The 25,762-nt window shown below is 40.5% G+C and overlaps 2 protein-coding genes across 2 annotated transcripts; both read right to left on the bottom strand.

Annotated features, from left to right (window-relative positions):
- Positions 1-4,559: 4,559 nt before the first annotated feature.
- Positions 4,560-5,258, bottom strand: LOC132637821 (phosphoglycerate mutase-like protein AT74). The gene has a single exon (XM_060354874.1). The coding sequence runs from the start codon at positions 5,163-5,165 to the stop codon at positions 4,782-4,784; it is 384 nt and encodes a 127-aa protein (XP_060210857.1). The 5' UTR covers positions 5,166-5,258; the 3' UTR covers positions 4,560-4,781.
- A 2,737-nt stretch (positions 5,259-7,995) lies between these two features.
- LOC132611912 (uncharacterized) lies at positions 7,996-10,151 on the bottom strand. Its single transcript, XM_060326269.1, has 3 exons — positions 9,138-10,151; positions 8,360-9,006; positions 7,996-8,266 (listed from the first exon to the last, which is right to left on the bottom strand). The coding sequence occupies exons 1-3, from the start codon at positions 10,149-10,151 to the stop codon at positions 7,996-7,998; spliced, it is 1,932 nt and encodes a 643-aa protein (XP_060182252.1).
- Positions 10,152-25,762: the final 15,611 nt, after the last annotated feature.

The raw sequence follows: 25,762 nt of genomic DNA, 5'->3' as shown, positions 1-25,762 counted from the left end.
TATGATATCGTTCGCCGAGTCCTGGGCCGGTTTGCTATCGTGCGCACTATGATACATTCGGCAATATGATGTGCTACAGTTCCCGAGTTCCTCGCCATAGGGCCGGGTACCGCTTATATACGGCGTTATGATGTGATATGGCATATGATGTGTTCTGATGTTGTGATGTGTTATGACGATACGATATGTTCGGGTTTGTACGGAGATTTGAAACCTTCTGGAGTATGATGTGTTGTGGCGCCTGCGTCGGAGTGGCGACCACGTTCCTGAGCCTTATGCATGATTTTTATTTGCATTACTTATATTTTTAAAACAGGCTTTGATATACTGATTCTGTAACCGCTTTCCATACTCCCTATTTCAGTTCTGATTTGGATTACTGCATTTCTTGCTTTACATACTCAGTACATATTTCGTACTGACCCCCTTTCTTCGGGGGCTGCGTTTCATGCCCGCAGGTTACGTTCGTTCTGGTGACCCGCCAGTGTAGGATACATATTCTGCTACTTTGGAGTGCTCCCTTTGATCCGGAGCCCATATTTTTTTGGTACATATCTTCCGTTGTACATATTTCTGTTATGGTTGGTAGAGGCCTGTAGACGTATATGTGGGTCATGGGTCATTATTGTTCGTTTATGTCTGTGATCGGTGTCTTAAGCGGTCCGTTTGTTGTGATGGCCGAAACGGACCATATGTTTGTATATGGATGTATATTCGGGCGATGTGTATTCCGCAAGACTGCCGGCTTTTGTATGATATTTCTGTTACAGGTGACCGCTTAAGACGACGTCTGTTCTCAGTATCTGTGAAAAATAACGTATGTTAAATATGAATAAGTCTTTGATATGCCGATTTGGTGAGTGAATGAGTATGGGTGTCCAGTTAGGGCACTAGTTACGGCCCACGGGGTTGGGTCGTGACAAAAGTGGTATCAGAGCGGTTTGTCCTCGGAATGTCTACAGGCCGTGTCTAGTAGAGTCTTGTTTATCGGTGTGTTGTGCACCACATCTATAAACAGGAGGCTACGGGACATTTAGGGTGTTACCTTTCTTTGGATCTTAGATTGTGCGATAGAGCTGTGCTATTAAGATGATTTCTTTCTGGCCGATTGTTATGTTTACAGTGATGCCTCCGAAGAAGGCGACAGCTGCCCAGAAGGGAAAGGCAGTAGTAGAAGAGACCAGTCGGGTTCAGAGAGTTACTCGGGGCCGTGCCCAGATTATGCACGATACAGCGCCCCAGTCAGCAGGCTCTGCTACGCCATCACCATCAGAGGAGCCTGGAGCGGCAGCCGCTGCCACCATGGATCAGGGGGCGGCTCCACCAGTAGCTCCAGAGGCTCCAGCGCCTGAGCCTCCAGCTCCCCAGCCAGTGGCGGAGGACAAGGCGATAAGGGATGCTGTGCAGTTTTTGACGAGATTGGTAGCAGGACAGGCTCGCAGACGCGGGCTAGGGGGTGATGATGTGGACAGACGTGACAGTTTGAGGGTCCGTGATTTCTTGACCTGTAATCCCCCAGAGTTCTACGGGTCTAAGCCCGAGGAGGACCCTCAGGATTTCATTCGACAGATGCAGCGTACACTGAGACTGGTCAGGGCTTCTGAGACTGAGTCTGTCGAGCTGGCTTCGCATAGATTGCGTGATGTAGAGATTAATTGGTACGAGTCTTAGGAGTTGTCCAAAGGTGAGGATGCTTCTCCAGCCGTGTGGGATGAGTTTACAGCAGCTTTTCTCAGTCACTTTTTGCCTCCAGAGCTGCGGCGGGCGAGAGTTGATAGATTTTTACAGCTGAGGCAGAGAGGCAGGAGTGTCCGAGAGTACAGCTTAGAGTTTGATTCTCTGGCCAGATATGCGCCCGCCATTGTAGCTGATATGGCCGACAGGATGCACCGGTACGTGATAGGTTTGGATCATTACTTGGTTGATAGTTGTATGGCGATGGCATCACAGACTGGTATGGACATTGCCCGGTTACAGGCATATGCGCAAGGAATGGAGGACTGGCACAGAGGGCGTCAGCCTGATAGAGACGGTGACAAGAGGCAGCCCAAGCGGGCTAGGTCAGCTGGGTATTCTGGGGAGTCTCGAGGTGGGCAACCTCAGTAGCAGTATAGCAGATATCCTCCTCAGTCAGGCCGGAGTACACATCCACAGTCTACAGGCAGACGATTTGATGGTGCAGGGCACTCAGGAGCGGGCCAGAGCTCCAGGGCTTCAGGTTCTCAGGTGAGCCGAGGTTCCAGCCAGGCGAGGCCACCTATGCCTTGATGTTCTTATTGTGGGAGGTCTCACCCCGGAGAGTGTTATCGAGATACGGGTGCCTATTTTTCTTGTGGCCGCCAGGGCCATATTATGAGAGATTGTCCGTTGGCGGGTAGTTCCGGTGGTGCAGCTCAGCCGACGGGATCAGCTGTTGGTTCATCTTCCACTTCTGTTGCTATGCGCCCTATGGGGAGGGGTACGTCAGGACCAGCAGGCCGCGGTAGAGGCCGTGGTGGGGTTTCTGATTCTAGCGGTCCCTCGAACCGCATATATGCCTTGGCTAGCCGACAGGATCAGGATGCGTCGCCAAATGTAGTCACAGGTACATTATTGGTTTTCTCTCGAGCTGTATATGCATTGATAGACCCAGGTTCTACTTATCATATATTTCTCCCCTCGTCGCTAGTAAAATTGGGATAACACCTGAACCTATAGAGCCGTTCGAGGTAGCTACACCGGTCGGGGACTTTATTATAGCGAGGCAGGTATATAAGGATTGTTCTGTAATTATATGTGGTCGTTGCACCAAGGCCGATTTGGTAGAATTAGATATGATAGAATTCGATGTTATTATGGGCATGGATTGGTTAGCCTCTTGTTATGCTAATGTTGATTGTCAGAAAAAGGTAGTTCGCTTCCAGTTTCCAGGGGAACCAGTTATAGAATGGGCAGGAAATACAACATCACCGAGGGGTAAGTTTATTTCATACCTCAAAAGGCGGTTGACAAGAGTGGACCACCAGGGGCGAGACACGTGGCCGATAAAAGGGGAGGTATTACGCAACCGTTCCCGCCAAAATGCGAAGATAACGACGGGCTGACAGAACCACCGGTTTCAGAAAGGTATCCACTCCCCGTTACTCCGATAGATCGGAGACCCGGGAAGTGTGGGGGCTATCTGTATATGGTAAAAACCGGATATGAGGCAAACCGGTGGAACGAGAAACCGGAGGAAGGAAGGAGACTGTGCCAGATACTATTCGCCCTTGACCGGGGTAATGCTTAGGTCGGAGCTGTGCGAGGGCACCGACCGATCTGCCTTCGACGTCATTGAAACGGCCAAGACCGGTTACCCGAGCATTCACGGCCGTTGGTTCGTGTAGCTATCGGTCCGGGTAGCCGTTGGTCCGTGTAGCCGTTGCACACGGGCCCCGCGCCAGTAGCGTCCTGTCATGGTCAACTACCCACCATGCGTGTGTCAGACGGCACCGTCAGTCTAATCCCACCAAATCCGTGCAGAGCTGTCCTTATTGTTATTATTTTATTAGTTCATATTGTATGAAACCATAGAGGTGCCCTATTGGAGGTTGCACTATAAATAGGGCACCTCCCCCTCCTTTGTGGGGGTTGGTTCCTTTTACTTTCCAAGAACACTTATAATAGAAGAATTCATATACCCAATCTCTCTCTCAATATTTTATTCGGCCAAGGCCGTTCGTTTCTATTATTATTGTGTTTTTCCATCAAGTGTATCCCATTGTTATCATAGCAAACTGTCATCAGTAGCCGTTTTATTAAAGAACTTTCATATACATATTTTCTCTATCTACCATACATCAAGACCCAAAGCACGTATCCTATACCTACTTACAAATTCAATTGATTATCCGAATTCGGGGTAAACAAGCTTGGCTATGAGTGAAAGGGTCTTGAGGGTGTGACATAAGCATAGAGTGATCTGGTGCAGTACGACCAAAGTAATGCCATGCAATGCTCCCCCACATGCGTTTTTCCTTTTCAAGCTGGTTCTTCAATGAAGTTATAATGGTTATGTTAACATCGACCACGCATTTGCGAGTAACTTGGCATGGAGAAGCTAAGTCATATTCCCCAATTTTTCACAACACCAGCAAAATTTTGCCCCGATAAACTAAGATAGATGGCAAATGAATTTTTTGGAACACGTTATCTGCTCTGTATATATTTCTTCAAACAAAGTTGTTAAAGGGTAGAGTACTTTTCAAGATCGGAGTACACTTCATGGATTTATTGGGATGTCAAGAACAATTTCACAAAAAGTTAATCGAAAGGGGGATCGTACGAATTTTGAAGGCTCTGATTCCTTACTATCCGGCATCAGCCACATAAAAAGATCAAAGGGATCCACAGACAAGCAGAAAAGAAAAAGCTGCTCCATATAGCTTTTGCAGAGTTAGGGGATATGAAGTCCTATAGAAGTGGTGAAAGAACAAGACAAGATCCATGTGGTTTGAGTGGTGTTTTGAGGAAATCTCATGTTCTTTATGTTGGTTTCAGTTTTAGAAGTTCCTTGCCAAAACAAATCCACAGTTTGCTCATGATATAAAGACAATTGATTAAAATTTACAATCAGCTCTTTAGTTGATGTTACTGATATTGAATGCAACAAAATCAAACAAATGCTTTATGCTCCCAAAAGTGGACTACCGCATGAAAGTCAAATGGATGTTACGACTACCTCTGTAAATAACCAAATTAATTACTCATATAGACTACATGATGTAAGGAATCAGAACAAGTGCACCAAAAGCAGCACTAAACTAGTCGGAGAAGTTTGATTTCACTTCATCATAATCATCATCATCTGAATTAGCTAGATGGTCAAAGAAAGCATCAAGGTACCAAGAGCATTTGTCGTTCCATGAACTCCTGCTAGCATCAGCTCGCCATTTTTGGTCTGAAATCATTTCAGGGGATAGTCCCCATTCTAGCATCTCTTCTTCAGTATGGTGGACCGCTAAGCTGTATTCTCCACCAAGCCCTAATTGTATAACTCGAAATTCACAATTTCCTAAATTGTTTAGATACTCAAATTGCTCAACCGTCCACTTGAACCACTTCATCAGAAAGACACGACTAGCTAGACCATGGGATATAATCACAAGATTCAAATCGTCATTAGGGTCATGGTGGAGTCTGTTCATATCAATGTCCCTCCAAAGAGATTCAAGGAAACCTGCACCAGAAAAAGTCGGATTAGCAATTGGATTCAACTTGCTCCTACAAAATATGCAAATTAAAACATTTTCATCATTACAGGCACCAGATCATTTTTAATACAGTATTCAATTCCATCCAATATAGCTACAGATTCTGCTGTGATGTTAGTTGTATCAGCTATTCTTCTTGCCCCAGCATATATCAGGTTTCCAACCTCATCTCTAATGCAGAATGCCGCTGAACTCAATCCTGGATTACCCCTAGGGGCCCCCATCTGTATTGCACTTGAAGCAGCCAGCATCAGGAAATTGCCATTGCACCATCTTATGTGCTATTCTAGACCTGTAATCCTCCAAGTATTTCACCAGTTGAGGCCAATCATGTGGAACTTGTCTCAACCAAGGATATAATGTCTTCACCAGTTGCTGCAGATTATAGTTGATCCCATGTATGACCTTTAGTTTATTCATCTTACCCCCATGCATGATAGTATTTCTCCTTTTCCATAGTTGCCAGCATATGAATGCAGGTGCAGCCTGCATGACTGCTTTGAGTTTTGTAGGAGCTTGCATATACCACCATTGTACTATTGTCTGATGAATCTGGATCCTTGGCACAACTATCCCCACAGCTGCATTGTAATGCTGCCAAATTTCTGCTGCAAACTCACCTATAAGGAATAGATGTTGAATTGTCTCCTCCTGCTGAGAATTCAAACAACATCTACATCTAGATACAATGCTTATGTTCATTCTCTTTAGTACATCATCCACTGGTAATTTGAACTTCCACAACCTCCAAAGGAAGAATGATATTTTGAATGAAACTCCTTTGTGCCACAACTTTGAAAAGTTATCTGCTGTTTGAGCCTTTCTCCTGAGCATATTCCAAGCACTCCCTACAGTGAAGTCTCTTGTAGTGCTAGTCATCCACCATGCTTTATCTTTCTCCTCTGAATGCTCCACTATGCTCAATTGTTGTAGGATATGATCACACACATTACTTGGAGGTTTGGCATGCAATTTCTGTGCATCCTAGCCATCTGCATTCATAAAGTGTGATACTTCCTCAATACTAGTGTCAATCTGAAAATCTGGTGGTATTACCTGTTTGAGTGGACCAAGTTTAGTCCAATTATCTTTCCATACATCACATGCTCCATTTTTAGGTTCCCACCATATCTGATGATCCACCTGGTCTCTTGCCTCTAACATTCTTTTCCACACTTGTGATCCACCTTTCCACTGCACTTCTGTAGGTTTCTTCTTCTTGCAATATTTATTCCACATAAAGGCTGACAATAATGTATTTGATGTTCTAAATTTCCACCATAGTTTGGCAAAAAGGTCCTTACACACATTATCTAGAGATCTGAATCCTAATCCTCCTTCTTCTTTTGGCAAACAAATCTTGTCCCAAGAGGACCAGTGCCTGCTTTTACCTTCTTCCTTAGTACTCCAGTAAAACCTTGCAAAGATTTTATGAAGCTCATTAATGGTGTATTTTGTGGGAACAACAGCTGACGCATATATATTGGAATACTCTGAAGCACACTATTGATAAGAATTGCTTTTCCACTAAAGGAGAGCAGCTTGCCTTTCCAATTTTGCAGCTTGTTTTTCACCTTCTTGATAAGATCATTGTAGTATCCCTTTTTCCTCCTTGAATGAAATATAGGACATCCCAAGTATGTTAATGGCAATTGATCCCTTTTAAAGCCAGTAATCTTCTCCACCTACTGAGATAGTGCACCAGAAATCTTGTCATGCATATAAAAGGAACTCTTGCCTTTATTGATCAGTTGACAGAGATTGCCTCATACTCTTGCAGTATCTTCATGATTCTCTTCAATGACTCTCCTTCTGCAGATGAAAATATTATAGTATCATCTGCATATGCCAGATGATTGATATTTTTACTCCATTTAAGCATGACATAGCCCACATACTCAGCATTGTCAAATTTTGCATTTAAAGCTCTTGATAACACCTCTGCTGATAAAATAAACAATGCAGGTGAAAGTGGATGACCTTGTTTAACACCCCTAGTTGAATGAAAAAATCCTTTGGCCTGACCATTGAAGAGGATGGAATACCAGTTATTTGCAATCAACCTCCAAATCATGTCAATAAATTGACTAGCAAATCCCATTCTGCTAAGGACCTTTATCAAATATGACCAAGATACTCTATCATAGGCTTTTTCCATGTCTAATTTGATCACTACATTTGCTGTTTTGCCCCTTTTTCTGATACCTGTCACTATTTCTTGTGCCAACAACACATTCTCAATAATGCTCCTCCCTTGAACAAAACCTGCTTGATTAATAGAAATCAACTGTGGTAACACAATCTCCAATCTATCATGAACAACTCTTGACATCACTTTGTTGATAAAGTTACTTAAACTTATAGGTCTTAAGTCTGAGTAACTTTGAATCAACTCCTTCTTTGGTAGTAACACAAGATTTGTGGGAGTGACTAATTTTGGAAGAGTATGACCCCAAAAGAAAGCCACCACCATCTTGTATACATCCAAGCCAATTATGTCCCAACATGTCTGGTAGAACACTCTAGGAAAACCATCAGGTCCACTAGCACTTGCTCCACTAAGGTTGAAAATATCTTTTTTGACTTCATCAACACAAGGCATTTGACAAAGAAGATCATTTCTGTCTTGGTCAATCAAAGCAGGAATGAGTGACAACAAATTTTCATCTCCAATTAACTCTTCTTGTGCAAATTGTTGAGAGTAAAAGTGCACAGCATTATCTGCCATTTGATCTTCAGCCTCAATCCATGAACCATCTGAGTTTTAAATTCTTTTGATCTGCAATTTCTTCCTTCTTTCCTTTACAAGATTATGGAAAAATCTAGTATTTTTGTCTCCATCTACAAACCAATCCAGACCTGATTTTTGTCTCCAGTACTCCTCTTCATAATGCAAATATCTCCTAGTCTCATCCAGAGCGTTTTGCAAAACCACTCTATTTACTTGGCTTGGATTTTGTTCAAACAATTGATCCTTTAACCTCACTATTTCCTCCCTTATGATCAACTGCTTGAATATATCACCAAACACTTCCCTACTTCATTTGGATAACACTTCTTTTAGCTTTTTCATCTTGCTTTTGAAGTTTATGAAAGGATCATCATGCTCCCAAATGGACCAATTCTACCTGACTGTATCTAGGAAAGTTGCATGTTCTATCCAGAATGATAGAAATTTAAAAGGTCTAACCAGATTTTGATGCTTGTCCCCATAGATACACATAAGTGGAGCATGATCTGAACTAGTTCTTGCAAGATGTTCCACTTCAATGTGTCCAAAGTTATCCAGAAGCAATGAATTCACCAACATCCTATCCAATCTCTCAAAAATACATGTTGCATCTGCTCTACCATTCCACCAAGTGAAGGGACTACCCTTAAAATTTACCTCTTCAAGCTCACAGGAGTTTATGCAAAAAGCAAAGTCTTCTATATCCTGGGGTTGAACAGGATTACCCCCTATCTTTTCTTCATCATTCAACACCACATTGAAATCTCCTCCTATTAACCAGGAACAAGATAAAGTATTGGAGAGATGATATATATCCTCCCATAACTCTGTCCTATCAGAATCACTACATTTAGCATATACTAAAGTAGTAATAAGATACTGATTCAAATCTTGTAAAAACAGCTTCAAAGTAATCTGCTGAGGGGAATCCATCAGAACTTCTACATCTATATTACCAGCCACAAAATACCAGATTTTACCATTACAGTTGGCATTGGCTAGGCACATGCCCAACCTTCTTCTATACTGGTTAATTGTCTTGACCTGTTGAAAAGGTTCCATGAGAGCAATCAAAAAGAATTTGTGATGTTTGTTTAACATTTGAACCCTCTGAAAGGATTTTTGTGTCTTCACTGACCTAATGTTCCAAATGAAAGACTTCAACATCATTTAACATTAGATTTTGTAGCATTCCTCTTTGGTGCCACCTTGAGTGGAATTTGCTTGTCAATAGCATTCTTCTTGCCTTTCTTCTGACCCTTATTGTTAGACTTTCTATTAGGAGATATATCTGCCTGCTTAAGAATGTTTTCCATATTTTGCTTAATATTCTCCTCCTTGTATTCTTTGTGTAGATCTCTGACATCCTCCTCTACCTCCCAACCATCTATATTATGAGAGATCAGGTCATGTAATTCTTTGACTGGGGAAGATTTTCTACAAAATGTCCCCTGATGCTGGTCAGTCGGTGAAATCACCATATCCTTTTCTGATGAGGAATGATCTGGTGGATCTGCATCTTGCTCCACATACAATTGCTCCTTATCCACTACTGTTGCCTCTATGGATTGCACATTTTCCTCCACTTTTTCTTCTCTTTGCTCAGGAATCTGAGTTATCACTGAGTGAGAACCCTCTGAAGGTTCTTTTACTCCATGTAGTCTTGTATCCTCAACATCCACATGCTCATCATGTTCTTGATGATCATTTTGTTTCTGCACATCCTCTTTGTCTAGATTATCTACTGTTCCTTTTTCTGATATATTGGTGCCTACTTCTCCATCAGTTTTACCATGTTCTCCATCTTTTTGTTGGTTTTCTCCTATATTCAATTCCTTTTCTACTTCATTAGTGCCAACATGTTTTGGTTCTTCCACACTGTCCCTTTTACTAGAGTCTCCCTCAGTATTACTTTGTACTCCATCATCGTATTGGCTTCCTCCTACTATCAATTCCTTTTCCTCCACCTCATCAGCCAAGGAGCTATGAAATTCTTTTTCCTGAATAGTGCCTGACATAACTTCCTGAGCATCTGGTTGAGTGATATCTGCATTATTCAGCCTTGTCTCCACCTGGCGACTTTGTCCATCCTTGTAGTCATTAACATTAGAAGTCTCCCGCTCATCTTTGAATGTACTTGTACTTTGTATCTCTCCTTCCTCCACAGTGTTTAGAAGTCTCCCCCTCATCTTTGAATGTACTTGTACTTTGTATCTCTCCTTCCTCCACATTAGAAGTCTTCCCCTCATAATAACCTCATTTGAGCTAGTTGTAGAAATAAAGACTCTGGACGACAAGGTCCAATGGCCGAGGGGAATGAACTCGGATCTTAGAAAGAGGAACCAACAACATTAGTGTAAATAACACAATTATCGGGCACTGCAGCCAGAAGTAGCCCAGATGCTTGTGTTCTTATAGTAATAGATATTTCAATTTCTTAGCATATGTGACTTTGTGAGCTCTCTATTGGTGAGCTTTGTAATCTCGGGTTTTGATATCAGGCAACTCAAGTTGGTTTCTTTCTAGAGGGAGTTTTTTTATTGCTGACTGGGATGATTAGAAGTACAAACATATTTAAGAAATCTTTCAATTGGAAAGGAAGTGCATACCTTATAGTCGTAAGAACCAAGTTCTTTGACTAGTTTTCTCGTTTTTGTGTTGTCTGTGCTCGATTGTTCGTGCCAAGAGTGTTTTGACCACTCTTCTTTTCACAGCCAATAGGGGAGGACTGTTGTACTTGGTTCATCTTCAATTTTTTCTCCACAAATTCTTCTCCTATTAGTGCATATTTCATGATTTCCTATATATTCAACACCCTTCTTTGGGCTAGTTTCTACATGGATGTGCTATGATACATTGTCCTGGCTCGAGTAGGTATGTTTTGGTTGTTCATTCTCCCTATTTTTTTTTGTTGAAGCACCAGGTTCCTGGTGGTGATATTGGGAAAACAGCTCCTAATGCCCTCCTTTCGTGTAGTATATCTCCTTTAAGACTGATCTCCTATTTCTTTAAGGGAGTGGACGTTGAGAAAGTTTCCAAACTCCCATTATACTAGGCCTTTGGTGAGATTATGTATTCCCTTTTATTTACATGTGTGCTGACCAATCATTTATGTTCTTGTATCCCCTCACTCTGGCCTAGTTATTCTGGTTGCTAATGATTCTTAGGAACCTATGGATGTTTGGGCTCCTGTTGACTGGAGATATGGTAGGCAAAGTTTCTTTCAGTCCATCTATGCTAATCTGTATATTTCAGAGGATTGAAAGTCATGTTTCTGATGTACTACATATTCTTTCCATGTATGCAGTATGACGTGGACACTCATTCCAATAGTGTGTATTGTTTCCACAATGAGTGCATAGTTGATCATGGTTGACTAATACATAGTTGATTTTGGGATTATATGTGGTATTTGTTCTTCTGAATCCCAGTCCTTGTCTATTTCTGCTATAGTTTTCGTTCATGGACTTTGGATGTAATGACCCGTTCGATCGTTTTAGGCTTTTACCTCTTTCACCCAAATTGCGAGTCAATACTCAAAATACCCCCCAACGTTTGACCAAAATCCCAACTACACACCTAACCTTTGCGTTGGTCCTATTACCCCCTCTGGACAATTTTTTTCAGTATTAAAATGCCCCTTTTTAGCTGATGTGGAAAAGAGCGTGACTACACCGCTCAGTGGCGCGTTATAGCCTTTTAAAAAAGCTTCTGACGTTGTTTAAAATGCCAACTGGACTGCCACATAGATAAATTTAAATTCCCTCCACTTTTAGGCTACTTCATCTTCTTCTTCACCATTTAATACCCATCTCCATTTTTTTGTCAAAATAATACCCATTATAAATTCATAAAACATAAAAAATAATACCCATCCCCTGAAAAAGTACTATATAGCAAATTAATACCACTAAAAGAAAAGATCATCTAAGATCTCACAAAATAAACGAAAAATCAATTTCAAGACCCAAATTCCTCACAAATCTTAGCAGTTATTCTTATAATCACTGTTTTCCCAAATCAGATTCAAAAAAGAAAAAATCTGAAGACAAAAAAACGAAAAATCTGAAAAAAAAAATACAAGGTTGAAAATCTAATCTTGTTAAAGAAAATCTGATTGGATGTTGCTTGTTTGGAGTTATTGCTTGTTGCTTGGTTCGAGCGACTGGGCTCTATCGCACGATCTTATATATGAAAGAAAGAGACACCCTATTAATGTCTCGTAGCCTCCTATTTATAGATGTGGTGCACAACACACCGATAAACAAGACTTTACTAGACACGACTTTGCAGACAATCCCCTAGGACAACCTTGCTCTGATACCACCTTTGTCACACCCTAATCTTGGTAGGGCATGACGGGCACCCGACTCTCATCAGAGTCGAGCGAACCCTTAGACATTCGCTCTATCAAAACCTGTCATTTCAAAAACTTTTAAAACATGGAACTTTTTCACATAGAGATCATTATCTTTATAATGATTATGAAGACTTTCAATCAATTGAGTACTTTAAACCAATTGAAACCGTCTAAAATACATACTCTTTTAAAATCAACATATAAAAGATACCATGACATAAGTACTTTGACCCGTCAACACTCCGAACTGAGATGGAGTTCGCCAATCCAGCTGGTAGCATGGGAACATCCTATAGCCAATGTCTTCCACTCATCTGTATACACCTGCGTGGCATGAAACGCAGCGCCCCGAGGCAAAAGGGACGTCAGTACGGGCAATGTACTGAGTATGTAAGGCGGTAAAAAATCATAACCATAGCTTGATTTAGGAGAGAAGAAATCACAATCAAACTCAATACCTGCAGCCTTCACTGGAAGAAGCATAAATGTATACACGAGATCTCAAAACAATCCTTAAGTAAATAATGCAAGAGAACACACATTCTTTAAGTAAATGATGCAATCTAACACACGTGCCGCTTCCGACATGCTAACAAAATAGTCCCTTCGGACGGCCGCTTCCGGTATAGTAATGATGGCCCCTTCGGGCATGCCGCTTCCGGCATAATAATAATGATGGCCCCTTCGGGCATGCCACTTCCGGCATAATAATAATGATGGCCCCTTCGGGCATGCCGCTTCCGGCATAATAATAATGATGGCCCCTTCGGGCATGCCGCTTCCGGCATAATAATAATGATGTTGGCCCCTAATGATGATGGTGTCAACACAACTTAATCCACGAATATCATTACAAAGAAATGATGCTATGGAGTGTAAACATGAATCATAAATGAAACGAAATTGTAAAATCTCGCACCCCCTTCGGAGTGGTTTTGAAAATCAACTTTATGTTCCTTTTAGTACAAAACTAATTTTCTCGAAATCATTAGTAAGCCATCAGCACGTTTCAAGTCCATTCGAGTTAACATACGAAAGTTAGGAACGTTATTCATTATAGAAACCTCTACGAACATTTCCAAAACAATCCGAGACCGTCTACGAAAGTTAGGGACATTACTACTTACATAACTCATTTTTAAAAAAAACAAGAACTCTTTATGCTTTGCTTGTTATTCAATCGTACAATAGGCTCGACTATACTAAGTATACTCATATCAAGAAGTAAATAAGAATCATTAACAAGCTCGGAATCAATAATAGAGTTACCCCAAGATACGTATCATAACTTACTTAGCTCTAGGACATGCCAAAAGAAAGAAAGGGTAAGTCTTACATACCTGTCCCACGTCCTATTAGCTACGCTTAATTGTCCAAGCTCTCTATCGCTAGTCTACATTCAAGAAGATTTACACAATCATTAAACTCATCGTCACACACTTGTCTTAGTCTTTCAAATAAATTCATTTATAATCTGCCGAAATTTCGACAGCATTTCCCCTGTAAATCCAACCAACCCCGAGAATCCAACTCGGCCAAATTATCAACAACAATCCGAGAATTCCACTCGGCCAAATTATCAACAATAATCCGAAATCTTCCAAACTTAATAAGGACAATAACAACACATTTCTTTTTTCCAATTTCATGAACTATACCAACAATCTACACATTAACAACACCATCAATCAATCCAAGGCAGCCTTGTTGGCTTGCATATGATATTGATATGTGATGGCAACCTTGTCGGCTTGCTTTTATATGTATAATTATACGACAAATCTGAGACCATGGTTGGTCGTTATGAATTCCATATGGTGTTTATTGTGAACTGAACACATAACTAAAGAGTGTGAATATGAGTGCCCAGTTCGGGTACTTAGTCACGGCCTACGGGGTTGGGTCGTGACAATACAGCTTGACGGATCTTTCAGTAAGGATACCAGCTCAGCAGGCAGAGTCGTGGCACTCCACTTGCTTCGAAGTTTCCCTGTGAGTCAGCATGGCTGCATATGCATCTCCATGGGTACTCCTGTAGATGCTCGTAGACAGATATGCACAGTTAGATATCTTATAACTATCTCGACTTATACTATGTTGTATCATTATTATTGATAGCCTTACCGGTACGTGCACTCGAGATTAGTTTGAAGACGTAAGTATGTTATCTTTTGGGCTTGTGCCCCTATGGCTTATAGTACCTTAGTCTTATGTTGCCTTTCGAGATACAGAAAATGTGAGTTACAGTTGGTTCGCTCAGTTGCCGTATGGTGCCGAGTGCCAGTCACGCCTTACCAAGGTTAGGGTGTGACACATACCCTTTTCCCTAATTAGACCAAATGAGGTTTGTTTGGGTTGAGTTCATACTTATATACGTGAGTAGGCCGGGTCAGCATCTTTTGGGTTGGGCCTGGCTGAAAAATGTAAGGGGAGGCAGGCTTGGACCGAATATACAAGTGTATATGTTGTATACACGTATATATATATATATATATATATATATATATATATATATATATATATATATATATATATATATATATATGTATACCCCGTATACAAATGCGTATATATAGAGGGGAAAAAACGAAGTTCATGAAATGGTCAAAATTGGAAGCAATGACAATTAAAACCTTTCAATTATAGCCGAATTAAAATTAATGAATCAATTAATCATTTTTGAGGACACGGTCAAATGTGTAAAAGAACTTCAAATGCAAATATAACCTTAATTAACTTAAACCACAAAAATGGTTATTTCAATCATGACCATAATTAACTAACAATTGATTATTTCAGTTGTAGCCGCAACAAATCATATGACAGGTAATTTTCAAATATAACCACAATTGAGCACCTAATTAATCATGATTAATTTTAAATTACAAATGCAATCTATCATTATGCAAAATTTAAATTGAGAGGTAAAATTATTATATATTTAATTAATCTAATTTCCTTAACTAAACAGAGTATAATATTTGCCATTTTGATATTTGATAATTTAAACTATTAGTTGACTAATTTTTTTGAAATTTTTTCTGATTAATCTTGACAAATACTTTGATATTAATAGTAAAATACATAAATTACTTTTAGATGACTTACAATATATATTTGAAGTTATTTTTGCCAAATGAAATGGTAAAATATTATCAAAATAATTTTGTAAAAATTAGTTTGGTTTATAAATTACATATTTCACTCCGCTTGAGATCCAATGACTCTAGGGAATTAAATAACATTATTGGAGGTCAAAGATTAGATGTCAACAACTGCCCCTTCGGTGTTCGGGGATGGCGGGCCCATCCATGATCATCAAAATTTGACAAACCTGATTTTTGGCTGACCAATCTCATAAATAAATTTCGAATTTCCAATTGTTAAAACTAGAAAGCCCGGAGTGGTTTGTTGGAGTATGACTGACTCTCTGGCATTGAGTACTCCTACATACATCTGGTTTTGGGAATCAACTCACTTGTAGATTGACTGGATAGGAGGAAAAGGGAATCCCCTATGCGGGAATGCCTTTGTGTTTTTTCGGTGTGTACCCGATCGGTAGCGGGTATTTTTGAAAAGAAAACAAGCAATGCAAGCAAATAAAAAAAACTTTGTATCGCTGAGCATGGGGTGGAGCTATCTTCCAATTCCTGGCCAGAGAGCTTGACTCTCATGGGCACCTTATCTCGACCAGCTGCGTAAGAAAAAGTTTCATGTTTGCTCTGCATGCATCTGGCTATGGTTTGATCAGCTTTTTCTTCTTCTTGGAAGCTGCTAACCTGCTTCCATCTATTGGGGTGACGTTGTGGTTGACATCTTGGTCTTGTTCTGCTTTTACCATCCTTGCATGGTTTTGGTTTGTACCATCTTGATTTTGCAGGTTGACCTTCTTGGCACAGCTTGACTTTGAATGACCATCTCGCCCCTGCGTATTTGCTTTACCACCCTACGTGGTTTCCAATGACCCTCTTAGCTGTCTTTGAAAATAAATGACCCTCTCGGTATTATTCACTTTGTTGGACCTCCTCTGGTCTTTGCTTGCATAGAATGGCCCTCACAACAGTTTTTCTTGAATGGCCCTTTTAGCAACTTGTATGAATAGCCCTCTCGGTAGTATGGCCCTCTCGACGGTATGGCCCTCTTGGTGGTATGGCCCTCTTGGAAGTATGGACTTCTTGGCGGTATGAATTGTTTGTCATGACATGCGCATTTAAATGAGGACTCTTCCATCCTTTGTTACGTCTGGTGGTTGAAACTGCAACTCCCTTGTGTGGAATTATTGAGATCCTGTAAAAAATTCTGCCCTGGTTTAAATATCACTTTAAAGAACTCTTTTTTTTTTTAAACAATTTTGTCAGGAGACATGGCCCCCTGATGTTTTATTAATAATGATCAAGTTCAACAGCAAAAGTAGAAAACAAAAAATAATTGATGCTCACCATCTTTGAATATGCATACTCAGAGATAGTTTTACACTTTGTAATCATAAAATAACAAGTGAACCGCTCCATCTTCATGTAGGCTGAATGTTCCTTGTTTTGATCCTCAGTGATGGAATTTGTGCCTTGTCTAAATTTAGTATGTTCCTTCCTAGTACTGGCAGTGATTCAAAGCTAGTGTAGTCCAGCTAATTCTCTACTTCCACAGCTGCATTTGCTAGGAAACCTGCCAGCTGATTTCCTTCTATAAATGTGTGCAAAACTTGTACCTGCAGCTGTTCCATTATTTGCTGAATCTGCTCCACTTTCTCCACAATTTGCCAAGGGGTCTTCCAAACATCTTGCAGTATGTTTTTCCGAACCAAAGAATCAGTTTGCAATGTAACATTCTAAATGTTATTAGCTAAACAATATTTCATAGCTTCCTGGATAGCTATTGTTTCTGCTATCATGTTTGAGGCCAAGCCAATCTGCTTGGCCTAAGCATAAACAAGATTTCCTCTGTCATTTCTAATGCAAAATCCATATGAGTTGATTCCTGGATTACCTCGAGATGCTCCATCGTTATTACACTTCAATCATGCTGTGGCCTTTTCCATATAACTGTTACACCTCGGAAAATCTTCCGTTGGTACGCAAGTGAATGAACTAATGAAATACGAGTATCGGGTTAATGATGACTTAAGGGCATTTTGGGAAAGAGTTATAACGTCCCTTAGATTGGTATTGAAGTGTTGAACAAGTGTTAAGAAGGTTCCGCCAGGATCGGAGATCAAACGAAGTGATGAGAATAAGTTCAGTGAACTGATGAGTTTTACGGCTCATTATACGGACCGTAGAATATTTTACAGACCGTATAATGGACCGTAAAACCATCACAGTGGAGGTTGGTTGCTGGTGGAATTTTTATGGTCGGTTATACGGACTGTATAAATTTATACAGACCATATAACGAACCGTCAAATGGTCACAGTGAAGGGGGTGCAGGCAGACCCATTTCACGGTCTATTATACGGACCGTATAATGGAACCCGACAGATCAGTGGAATGTTATTAAATAAAGGACCAAGTTCATGAAATCAATTCAACATTTCATCCCTCTCTCTAAAATATCTCTCTACATTTATTATACAAGTTTTCAAGGATTATAAGCCATCAACAACATTAAATAAGTGAATCAAGAGTAAGAACCCATCAAGGATCATCTAAAGTCAAGAAATCCAAATGGAGAAAAACTAGGGTTTTGCTCAAAGTGGAATATTATCAACTAAAGCTTGTTCCTACAACATCTAAGGTAAGATTCATGATATTATATGTTGTTTAAGGTATTTGAGAGTTAAAATGCTTGGTCATTAGAAGAGAATAGCAAAATGGGTTATGAATGATGAATAGTGACATTTTTGAGACATAGTTTGAATTGAATCATGATTGTTGTTGTGTTGTGATATGAATGTGTTATAAATGACGTTAAGATCATGAAATAGACATTGTATATGAATGGACGAAGTTGGGTGTTGTGACCATAAACAGGGATAAATGGAAGTGAATTAAGAATGTGGATGATGTAGATGACTAAAGGCTATTATTATGATGTTGTGAATGTATTGTTGACGTTTGGAAGTTGAATTACGATATGGAGGAATGTCGTATAAATAAAGGAAATGCTGTCCGATTTTTTCTAGTTTTATCCATGTGTGCTAATTGTCGATTCTAATGACGGTACGACTTTAATAAAGGTAGAAACGTGAGCATCCAAGGAGTACGTGCAAGTGTAGAATAGTTCGACGAAAAGGTATGTAAGGCTAACCCTTCTTTCATAAGGCATGATTCTTGGCCAAACTTCTAATTCCTCTATATGAGTATGTTGTATTCAAGTGATTGACACTCCGAGCTCATAAGCTCACGATCCTTAACATGTACTACGATTGTACTACGCCCCTCATATGACGAGTAAGCCTAAGATATGGATGTAGCAATAATGACGAAGATAGTGATGACGATAATAATAATAATGATGCCAAAGGTGCCTACGGGCTATTATACTTATATGTGCCTATGAAGGGCTATAATGATACCCCGAACTTATAACGCCGGGTAGGATATATGTATATGATTATGTATAAAGTATGTATACGATTACGTAACGCGCGCACACCTCTGCAGATGATACGGATAACCCTGAAGCCTTGGTAGGGCCAGGAAGAAACAACATTGAGCCTTGGTTGGCTTAGTACGTATGAAACACCGAACCTTATGGTCGAGCACGCTATGTATGTATATAAGTGTATGGCTATGTATATAATATGAATATGAATGTGAAAAGACTATGTATACGAATACGAATAAGGACATGTATGCGAATATGAGCCCAAGTAGGGTACGAGTACTATTACAAAATACGCATGAGAAATGGAAAGTTCCTACGAATGGCAGGTAAGTGCCATGATGATGATATTATTGTCTTCCCTCCTGTGCCACTTCATATATTGTCTATGATGCTTCTATATTGATGTTAATAACGCTTTACATACTCAGTACATTCTTCGTACTGACGTCCTTTTGTTTGTGGACGCTGCGTCATGCCCGCAGGTGCACAGGGAGACAGACTTGATCCATAGCTGCCTATTTGGAGATTACATAGAGAGCTCCATTTCCTTCGGAGCCATATCTTTTGGGTACTCATTCTTTTGTGTATATAATTATGGGCATAGCGGGGTCCTGTCCCGCTAATGTGATATGTTATACTCTTAGAGGCTCGTAGATATGTGTGTGTGTGGGTAGATGTGTTTGGCCTTGTTGGCCTATGTTTTGTATATCATTTTGTCGGCCACGTGGGCCCATGTACATTGATGTGGCATAAATGCCTACGATGATATAAATGGGTTGTTGTCCAAATGGGACTAGTTGACAAATGAATGGAAATGCATGTATAATTATGTGGCTCACCTAGATGTAAGTATAAGAGTAAGCTAAGAGGGTGCTCGGGTGGGTTAGCACCGGGTGCTCGTCACGGCCCCGAGTCGGGTCGTGACAATAACCTTGCTGTAATGTAGTTTTGGCTTGTAGTTGCTCAACAGGTTTATAACAGCAGGCCAGTTTGGTGGAATTTTGCAGAACCAAGGATACTTCACTCTGATTAGGTGATGTACTGCTTGTTGAACCTGGTATACCATTATACTATTTGATGTATGTTTTCCATGTTTGATTCAGTTTCTTCTTTTCTAGATCTCCCACATAATGATAGCTAGCATGGCTTGAAATATCCCTTGTAGCTTTGAAGGTGCATTGGCTTTCCACCATAGAATAATGATCTGCTGCAAATGAAGACCTTCTATATTAAAACCTGCACAAGAAGCAAACTGTTTCCAAAGCTTGAACGCTGTTGGAGAAGTTAGAAAAAGATGGGACATAGTTTCCTACTTATGCTCTTGACAGCACCAGCATCTTGAGACAATATTGATATGCATTCTCTTAAAATTGTCATCAGTTACTATGCACCTCTTCCAAACTCGCCATAAAAAGAAGCTTATTTTAATAGGCAATCTCTTTAACCAGATATATCTATAAGCTTCAAGACTATCTTGCTTTAGTCTAGTTTCCTCCCATGGACTTTTAACTGTAAATTTTCCATTTTTTTCACCCATCCACCAAACTTTATCATTATCAGCTTGAATCATCATTGGACTAATGGTATTTGTATGTATTCCACAGTTTGTTCAGCAAGAAATTCATGTAATTTTGGCAAATTCCACTCCCCATCAGATATAAATTCCTTCACCTCTATCTTCTCATCAATGACCAGCTTATTATCAACAAAGTACAAAGCACCTTGTTTTGTCCAGTTATCAAACCAGAAGCTAGAAGTACCTCCTTTCAATTGCCACCATATCTGATGTTCTACATCATCTCTCACTGCCACCAGTTTCTTCCACACATTTGATGCTCCTTTGGCCTGTGCTATAACTTGATGCAACTTCTGGAAATACTTGTTACCCATGAAGGCTCCCCATAAAGAACTGTTAGTTCTAAAATTACACCAAAGTTTTGCAAAAAAGGCTTTAGATATATCATGCAATAATCTAAAGCTAAGACCACCTTCACACTTTGGCAAACACATTTTATCCCAAGTCACCTAGTGCTTGCCTTTAACACTTGCAGTATTAATCCAAAAGAACTTGGCAAAGATCTTATGTAATTGGTCTATAACACCTTTCAGTGGATTCATTGCAGATAATAAATAGACTGCATTGTCTATAGAACATGTGTAATTAATATGTACCTTCCACCAAATGACAGTAGCCTGTTTTGCCAGGACATTACTATATTCATCACTTTCTTTATCAGACTTTCATAATAGACAATTTTCCTTCTACCATAGAATATAGGACATCCCAAATATGTAAAAGGAAAAGAGCCTTTCCTCATACCAGTTTTCCTTTTAATTCTGCTAACCACAACTGCTGGGACTTTCTCATGCACATAGAAGGAGCTCTTGTTATTGTTAACCAGCTGACCAGATGTCTTCTCATAGTCCCTCAGAATCTTCATCATCTTCTTCAATGACACAGGATCAGCTGAGCAAAAAAGTATGGTATCATCAGCATATGATAAATGTCTTACACCCTGTAGTTCTATACATTGAAATTCGTAAGTGTCGGTCGCCCCAAGTGTGGATTTTGGAGTTAGTTTCGAGGGCATGTATGGTTGCATGCGTTTAATTTACGATCATGAAGATTTAGTTCGGGTAATAAGCCACGAGAAGATTGGAAAGTAGGGGAATTTCGAAACTAGGGTTGATGGTCTGACTTAGAGGGAGGATATGTTTTGGAACATGACAAGTTTTGAGACAAAGCAAAAGCCCAGAGTGAAGCTCATGAAGTCTCCTCAGTATGACATTGGCGTAAAGAGATATGGATGTTACAAGTTGGGATGGCAGGCCAAGAAAATAGCCTGTGCGAACACACCAGGGAGTGGCATGAACGCACAGGAGGCCAAAGTCCAACTCAGAGCGAACGGGCCACCACGGGGCGCGAACATGCTGAGGAAATTTTAGGGTTGGGCCAGGGATGAAGATTATATGATCTGAGTATAAGAATATATATATATATGAAATTTGGAGACCGTATGGTGTAAATTAGTTCATACGTTACTTGATGAGAAACCCTCGTAACCGTAAGCTAAGGTGGGGCCCACATGTCGGGGTTTTATAAAGGACATATGAAAAATTATAAGAGTAGTACATAGGAGGTTGAGCAAGTCTTAAGAAGGACCCTTAAGCCAAATGTGAGCATAAGCCCTCCAAAAGGATGATTTAAGAATACGTTTTCGGAAGATCTGACTTGGAGAGGCCAAAACGCCATGATAAGTTTGGAATCCCACCAAAAATGGAAGTTGTAGATAATTGAATTAGCTTTCCAACCATAGGTCGTGGGCCCTCACACGATAGCGGGATCAAAAGTTATGACCCTTTTACTGAACGAACGCGCAACCAGTGGGGCTGTGTTTCATGCCCACAGGTATAGATACTCAGTTTGGTGATCCTCCAACTTAGGACTGCTACTCAGCTGCTTGGAGAGCTCCATTGTTCCGGAGCTTGAGTCATTTTGGTATAGATCCTTTTGACATAGACGTTGTTGTACTCTTAGAGGTCTGTGGGCATATGTGGGTTGTGTATTTATGTTTTGGTCAGCTATATCGATGTAGTCCGTTTTGGATGTTCCTGTGTATAGTGGTGGCCTTGTAGGCTTGCATATTTGATATGTCTTGGTTAGCTGTGACTTCTCAGGAGACAGGTTCTTTTTGATATATGACATTATGAGTTTACAACATGCTTTTACATATTGCCATATTGTTTTCAGTTTCAGTCTGATTATGTCTAGCAGGTTCGGTTACGGGTGTCCAGCTCGGGCATTAGTCATGGCCCATCGGTTTGGGTCGTAACAGAAGTGGTATCAGAGAGCAGTTCATCCTCAAAGTGTCTACAGACCGTGTCCAGTAGAGTCCTGTTTATGGTGTGAATCCGGCCATACTTATAAACAGGAAGCTGCAGGGCATTTAGGAATCATTGACCTTTCTTTCTATCTTAGATCGTGCGATAGGGCCAGAGTCTAGGAGAGATCGCTTCTGACCTTTTTTTTGTTGGTACGTGCAGACTGACGAATGATGAAGAGATCATCCTCGGATAGTGGGGGTGCTATGAAGTTCCACAGAGTAGATCCAGGACCCTAGGCTCTAGGACCGAGCAAAAGGAGCCTCAGTTATTCCATTAAGACTGATCCCTCAGAAAACCCAGCGATGATTCCTCTAGAGTTTTTACTTCCAGGGAGGGGGACCCCTCAGGGGACAGTTATGACACGGATCCGTCTTAGTATTCATCTGGGACACCGGAGGAGGAGATCTCCGAGGCCGTACTAGCTGCTCCTATGGCAGAGCACTACGTCAGACCAGCTACCCCGGTGAGTGTTACAGATTACTCTAGCCCTTTATCCTGGCCATCGGTAAACCAGGAGTTGCCCAATTATACATATCCCTCGAGCTCAGATGAGAGACATGATGAAGGACAGAAGATCAGATGGTTGGTAGACAATGACGAACAACACACTTCACTTTATAGTCCACCAGATCCGACTAAAGACCGATAGACTACAGGTATACGAGTCTTTATTGGAGATTCCTATGTATGGGCATTTGTTGTAGATTATTACCTAATAGCGACGAGCGGAAATTCTTAGGGGACCAACAACCAAGTATTTATAAGTAACGGCGAACGGCGACCAAGGTGTTTTCACCACCATTGGGAATCTTGAAATCTAGGATGGGAGGTAGTTATACGCGCAGATAAATAGTGAATATTGAGGATTGAAAAGGCCAAAATTGTATTTGTGTAGTCGGAAGAGTAAGAGATCCTTTCTAATTCGGTAGGAGATGCATTACGAGAATGTATTGAAATTTGTTAGAACTTTAACTTATTCTAGGTCATGTGAGGAAGGTCACACAGTAAGGTGGATGCGATCATATCGACACTAATGCACCGGATTTCATCAGAGCTTCAAGGTTAAGCGTGCTGGGAAGGTTAAGCAAGCTGGGGTGAGAGTAATACTAGGATGGGTGACCCCCCTGGGAAGTGTACTAAAAGTCTCATAAATTCAAAGATAAGGGACAGATAAGAAACTAGAGTAGCCTAAGGGAAATTGGAGTATGCGGGGTGGTTGGAAACCTTAAGAGGTCGCGAAGGACAAGGCAGACTAGATCGGTGGCGAGAAAGAGGTGCATCACAGCTCTAGAATTAGGATGAGTTTGAATAGTATTTGGAGATACTTTGTAAGTGAGGGGTTAGTAACCATATATATGTATTGGTATAATATCCTATATGTGACCGCGCCAAATTGGTATGTGTGTCCCAGCAACCGGCGTTGCGATATACTGAAGGCATTAATCGAACAGGGTAGGGAAGTTCAAGTAATAAATGCTACAAGATAAGTTGATGCTATTTTCACTACAGGTTAGAATTGGAAAGTCCTAATGCCATAACTCCAGGAAAAGGAAGAAAGTGAGTATATAGAAAGTAAAAGGATTAGAATGTCTGAAGTGTAAGGAACGAGGGTGAATGAGGTTTCCAAGAGGGATGATGGGCAAGGCAAGAGATTATTTGAATGGGATTCGAAGGTAGGCGAAAGGGATAAAGTGTGGTAGCATGGAAACAAAAGATGAATGCATAGGGTTAGAGAACAGGCTTCAATAAGTGGGACTAAAGGATAGTAATCACCAATAGGGGTGGAAAGTAAGAGAAAGAATGATCAGGCCTTGCAACGATGCTAAGAGATTTCCAGCTCTCGAGAGGTATACAAAGGGATAAATGTGTAGTCATATTGACATGGTTTCCTCAGACATGGAGAAGCTCTCCTAAAAGGTGACTTAAGGATAGAACGGATTTGTACGTTTAAAGGAATATTTCATGAACTTTAAGGTCGATACTATAAAATAACAAATGGAAAAGGGTGCTCGAGGAGGAAGGAACCCATGTAAGGTTAAGGATGAAGGTAGGAAAGTTATATTAATGGGATGATCGAAAGGAGAGAAGAGAAAGGAAATATTGGGCAGTCACCAAGGACAAGCGAGAGCATAATGAATTAGCAAGATAACCGGAAGGTAGTACATCAATAACTTAGGATGAGGATAAAAACAATACAGAGATTCGATTATAGAGGAAACACAAGAGTATGGAAATATTCATTAGTATGGACTAGCCTTGGCGACAGGAAGGAGAAGAAAGAAGAGAGTATATTGTAGGGATTTCACGACACGAACAAGAAGAGGCATCATACTAAAAGAATTACAACGCATAGATGGGATGCAAATAAGTAGTCAAGGAAAATTTTGGATAAGTGAGTTAAGTAAGAAAAAAAGGGATTGATAGTGGGAGCGGAAGAGCGTAGTATATTAACTTTCAATGGTACATTGTAAACGTAAGGTGAAACTAGGAACTCAGAGTAAGAAGAATTCCAGTGATAATAGTTGTGGAGGAAGATGAGGGACAAATGGAGCAAAATGTGACCAAACGTTCCGAAAAACATTTTGATGGATTCCAATGTCCCCATTAACCTATGGAATCGGGAAAAATATTGAGTCACAAAAAGGGTAAAAGTAGAAGGGCCTTAAAGAAGGCAACAAGAATGGATCGAGAATGCATAAACGCTTCGTTTAAATGCAAAGCCCTCAAGTGGCAGAAAGGAAAATAAGTCAAGCTATGCGACGAGAGAACTCCGGTATTGTAAGAGACCAAAAGAGTTGGAGGATCATTAGGGTTGGCCAATGATTACCGGTACTTGGGAGTTATTAGTGTCTAAGAATACCCTAAAAAGGGGAGGGGGTGGGGGAGAGCAGATCTAATTCTAAAATGAGGCATAGCATTGTTACAATTCCAAAGAAAGAAAGATGCTAGCTTAAAGAGGCCAAGATTTAGGACGTAATGGCATATCAAGGATGTATTAAGAGGGAGCAG

Source organism: Lycium barbarum, chromosome 1 (genome assembly GCF_019175385.1).
Source record: "Lycium barbarum isolate Lr01 chromosome 1, ASM1917538v2, whole genome shotgun sequence".
Lineage (NCBI taxonomy): Eukaryota > Viridiplantae > Streptophyta > Magnoliopsida > Solanales > Solanaceae > Lycium > Lycium barbarum.
Note: the sequence above shows the minus strand (reverse complement) of the source record. Positions and strands in the feature narration are given on the sequence as shown.

Coding starts and splice junctions, on each gene's coding strand:
- LOC132611912 (XM_060326269.1), bottom strand. CDS start 10,151: ATGAGGGGGAGACTTCTAAACACTGTGGAGGAAGGAGAGATACAAAGT. Junction 9,007..9,137: donor GGAATGCTACAAAATCTAAT/GTTAAATGATGT, acceptor CCTTTTCAACAG/GTCAAGACAATTAACCAGTA. Junction 8,267..8,359: donor ACTTTCCTAGATACAGTCAG/GTAGAATTGGTC, acceptor CAAATGAAGTAG/GGAAGTGTTTGGTGATATAT.
- LOC132637821 (XM_060354874.1), bottom strand. CDS start 5,165: ATGAACAGACTCCACCATGACCCTAATGACGATTTGAATCTTGTGATT.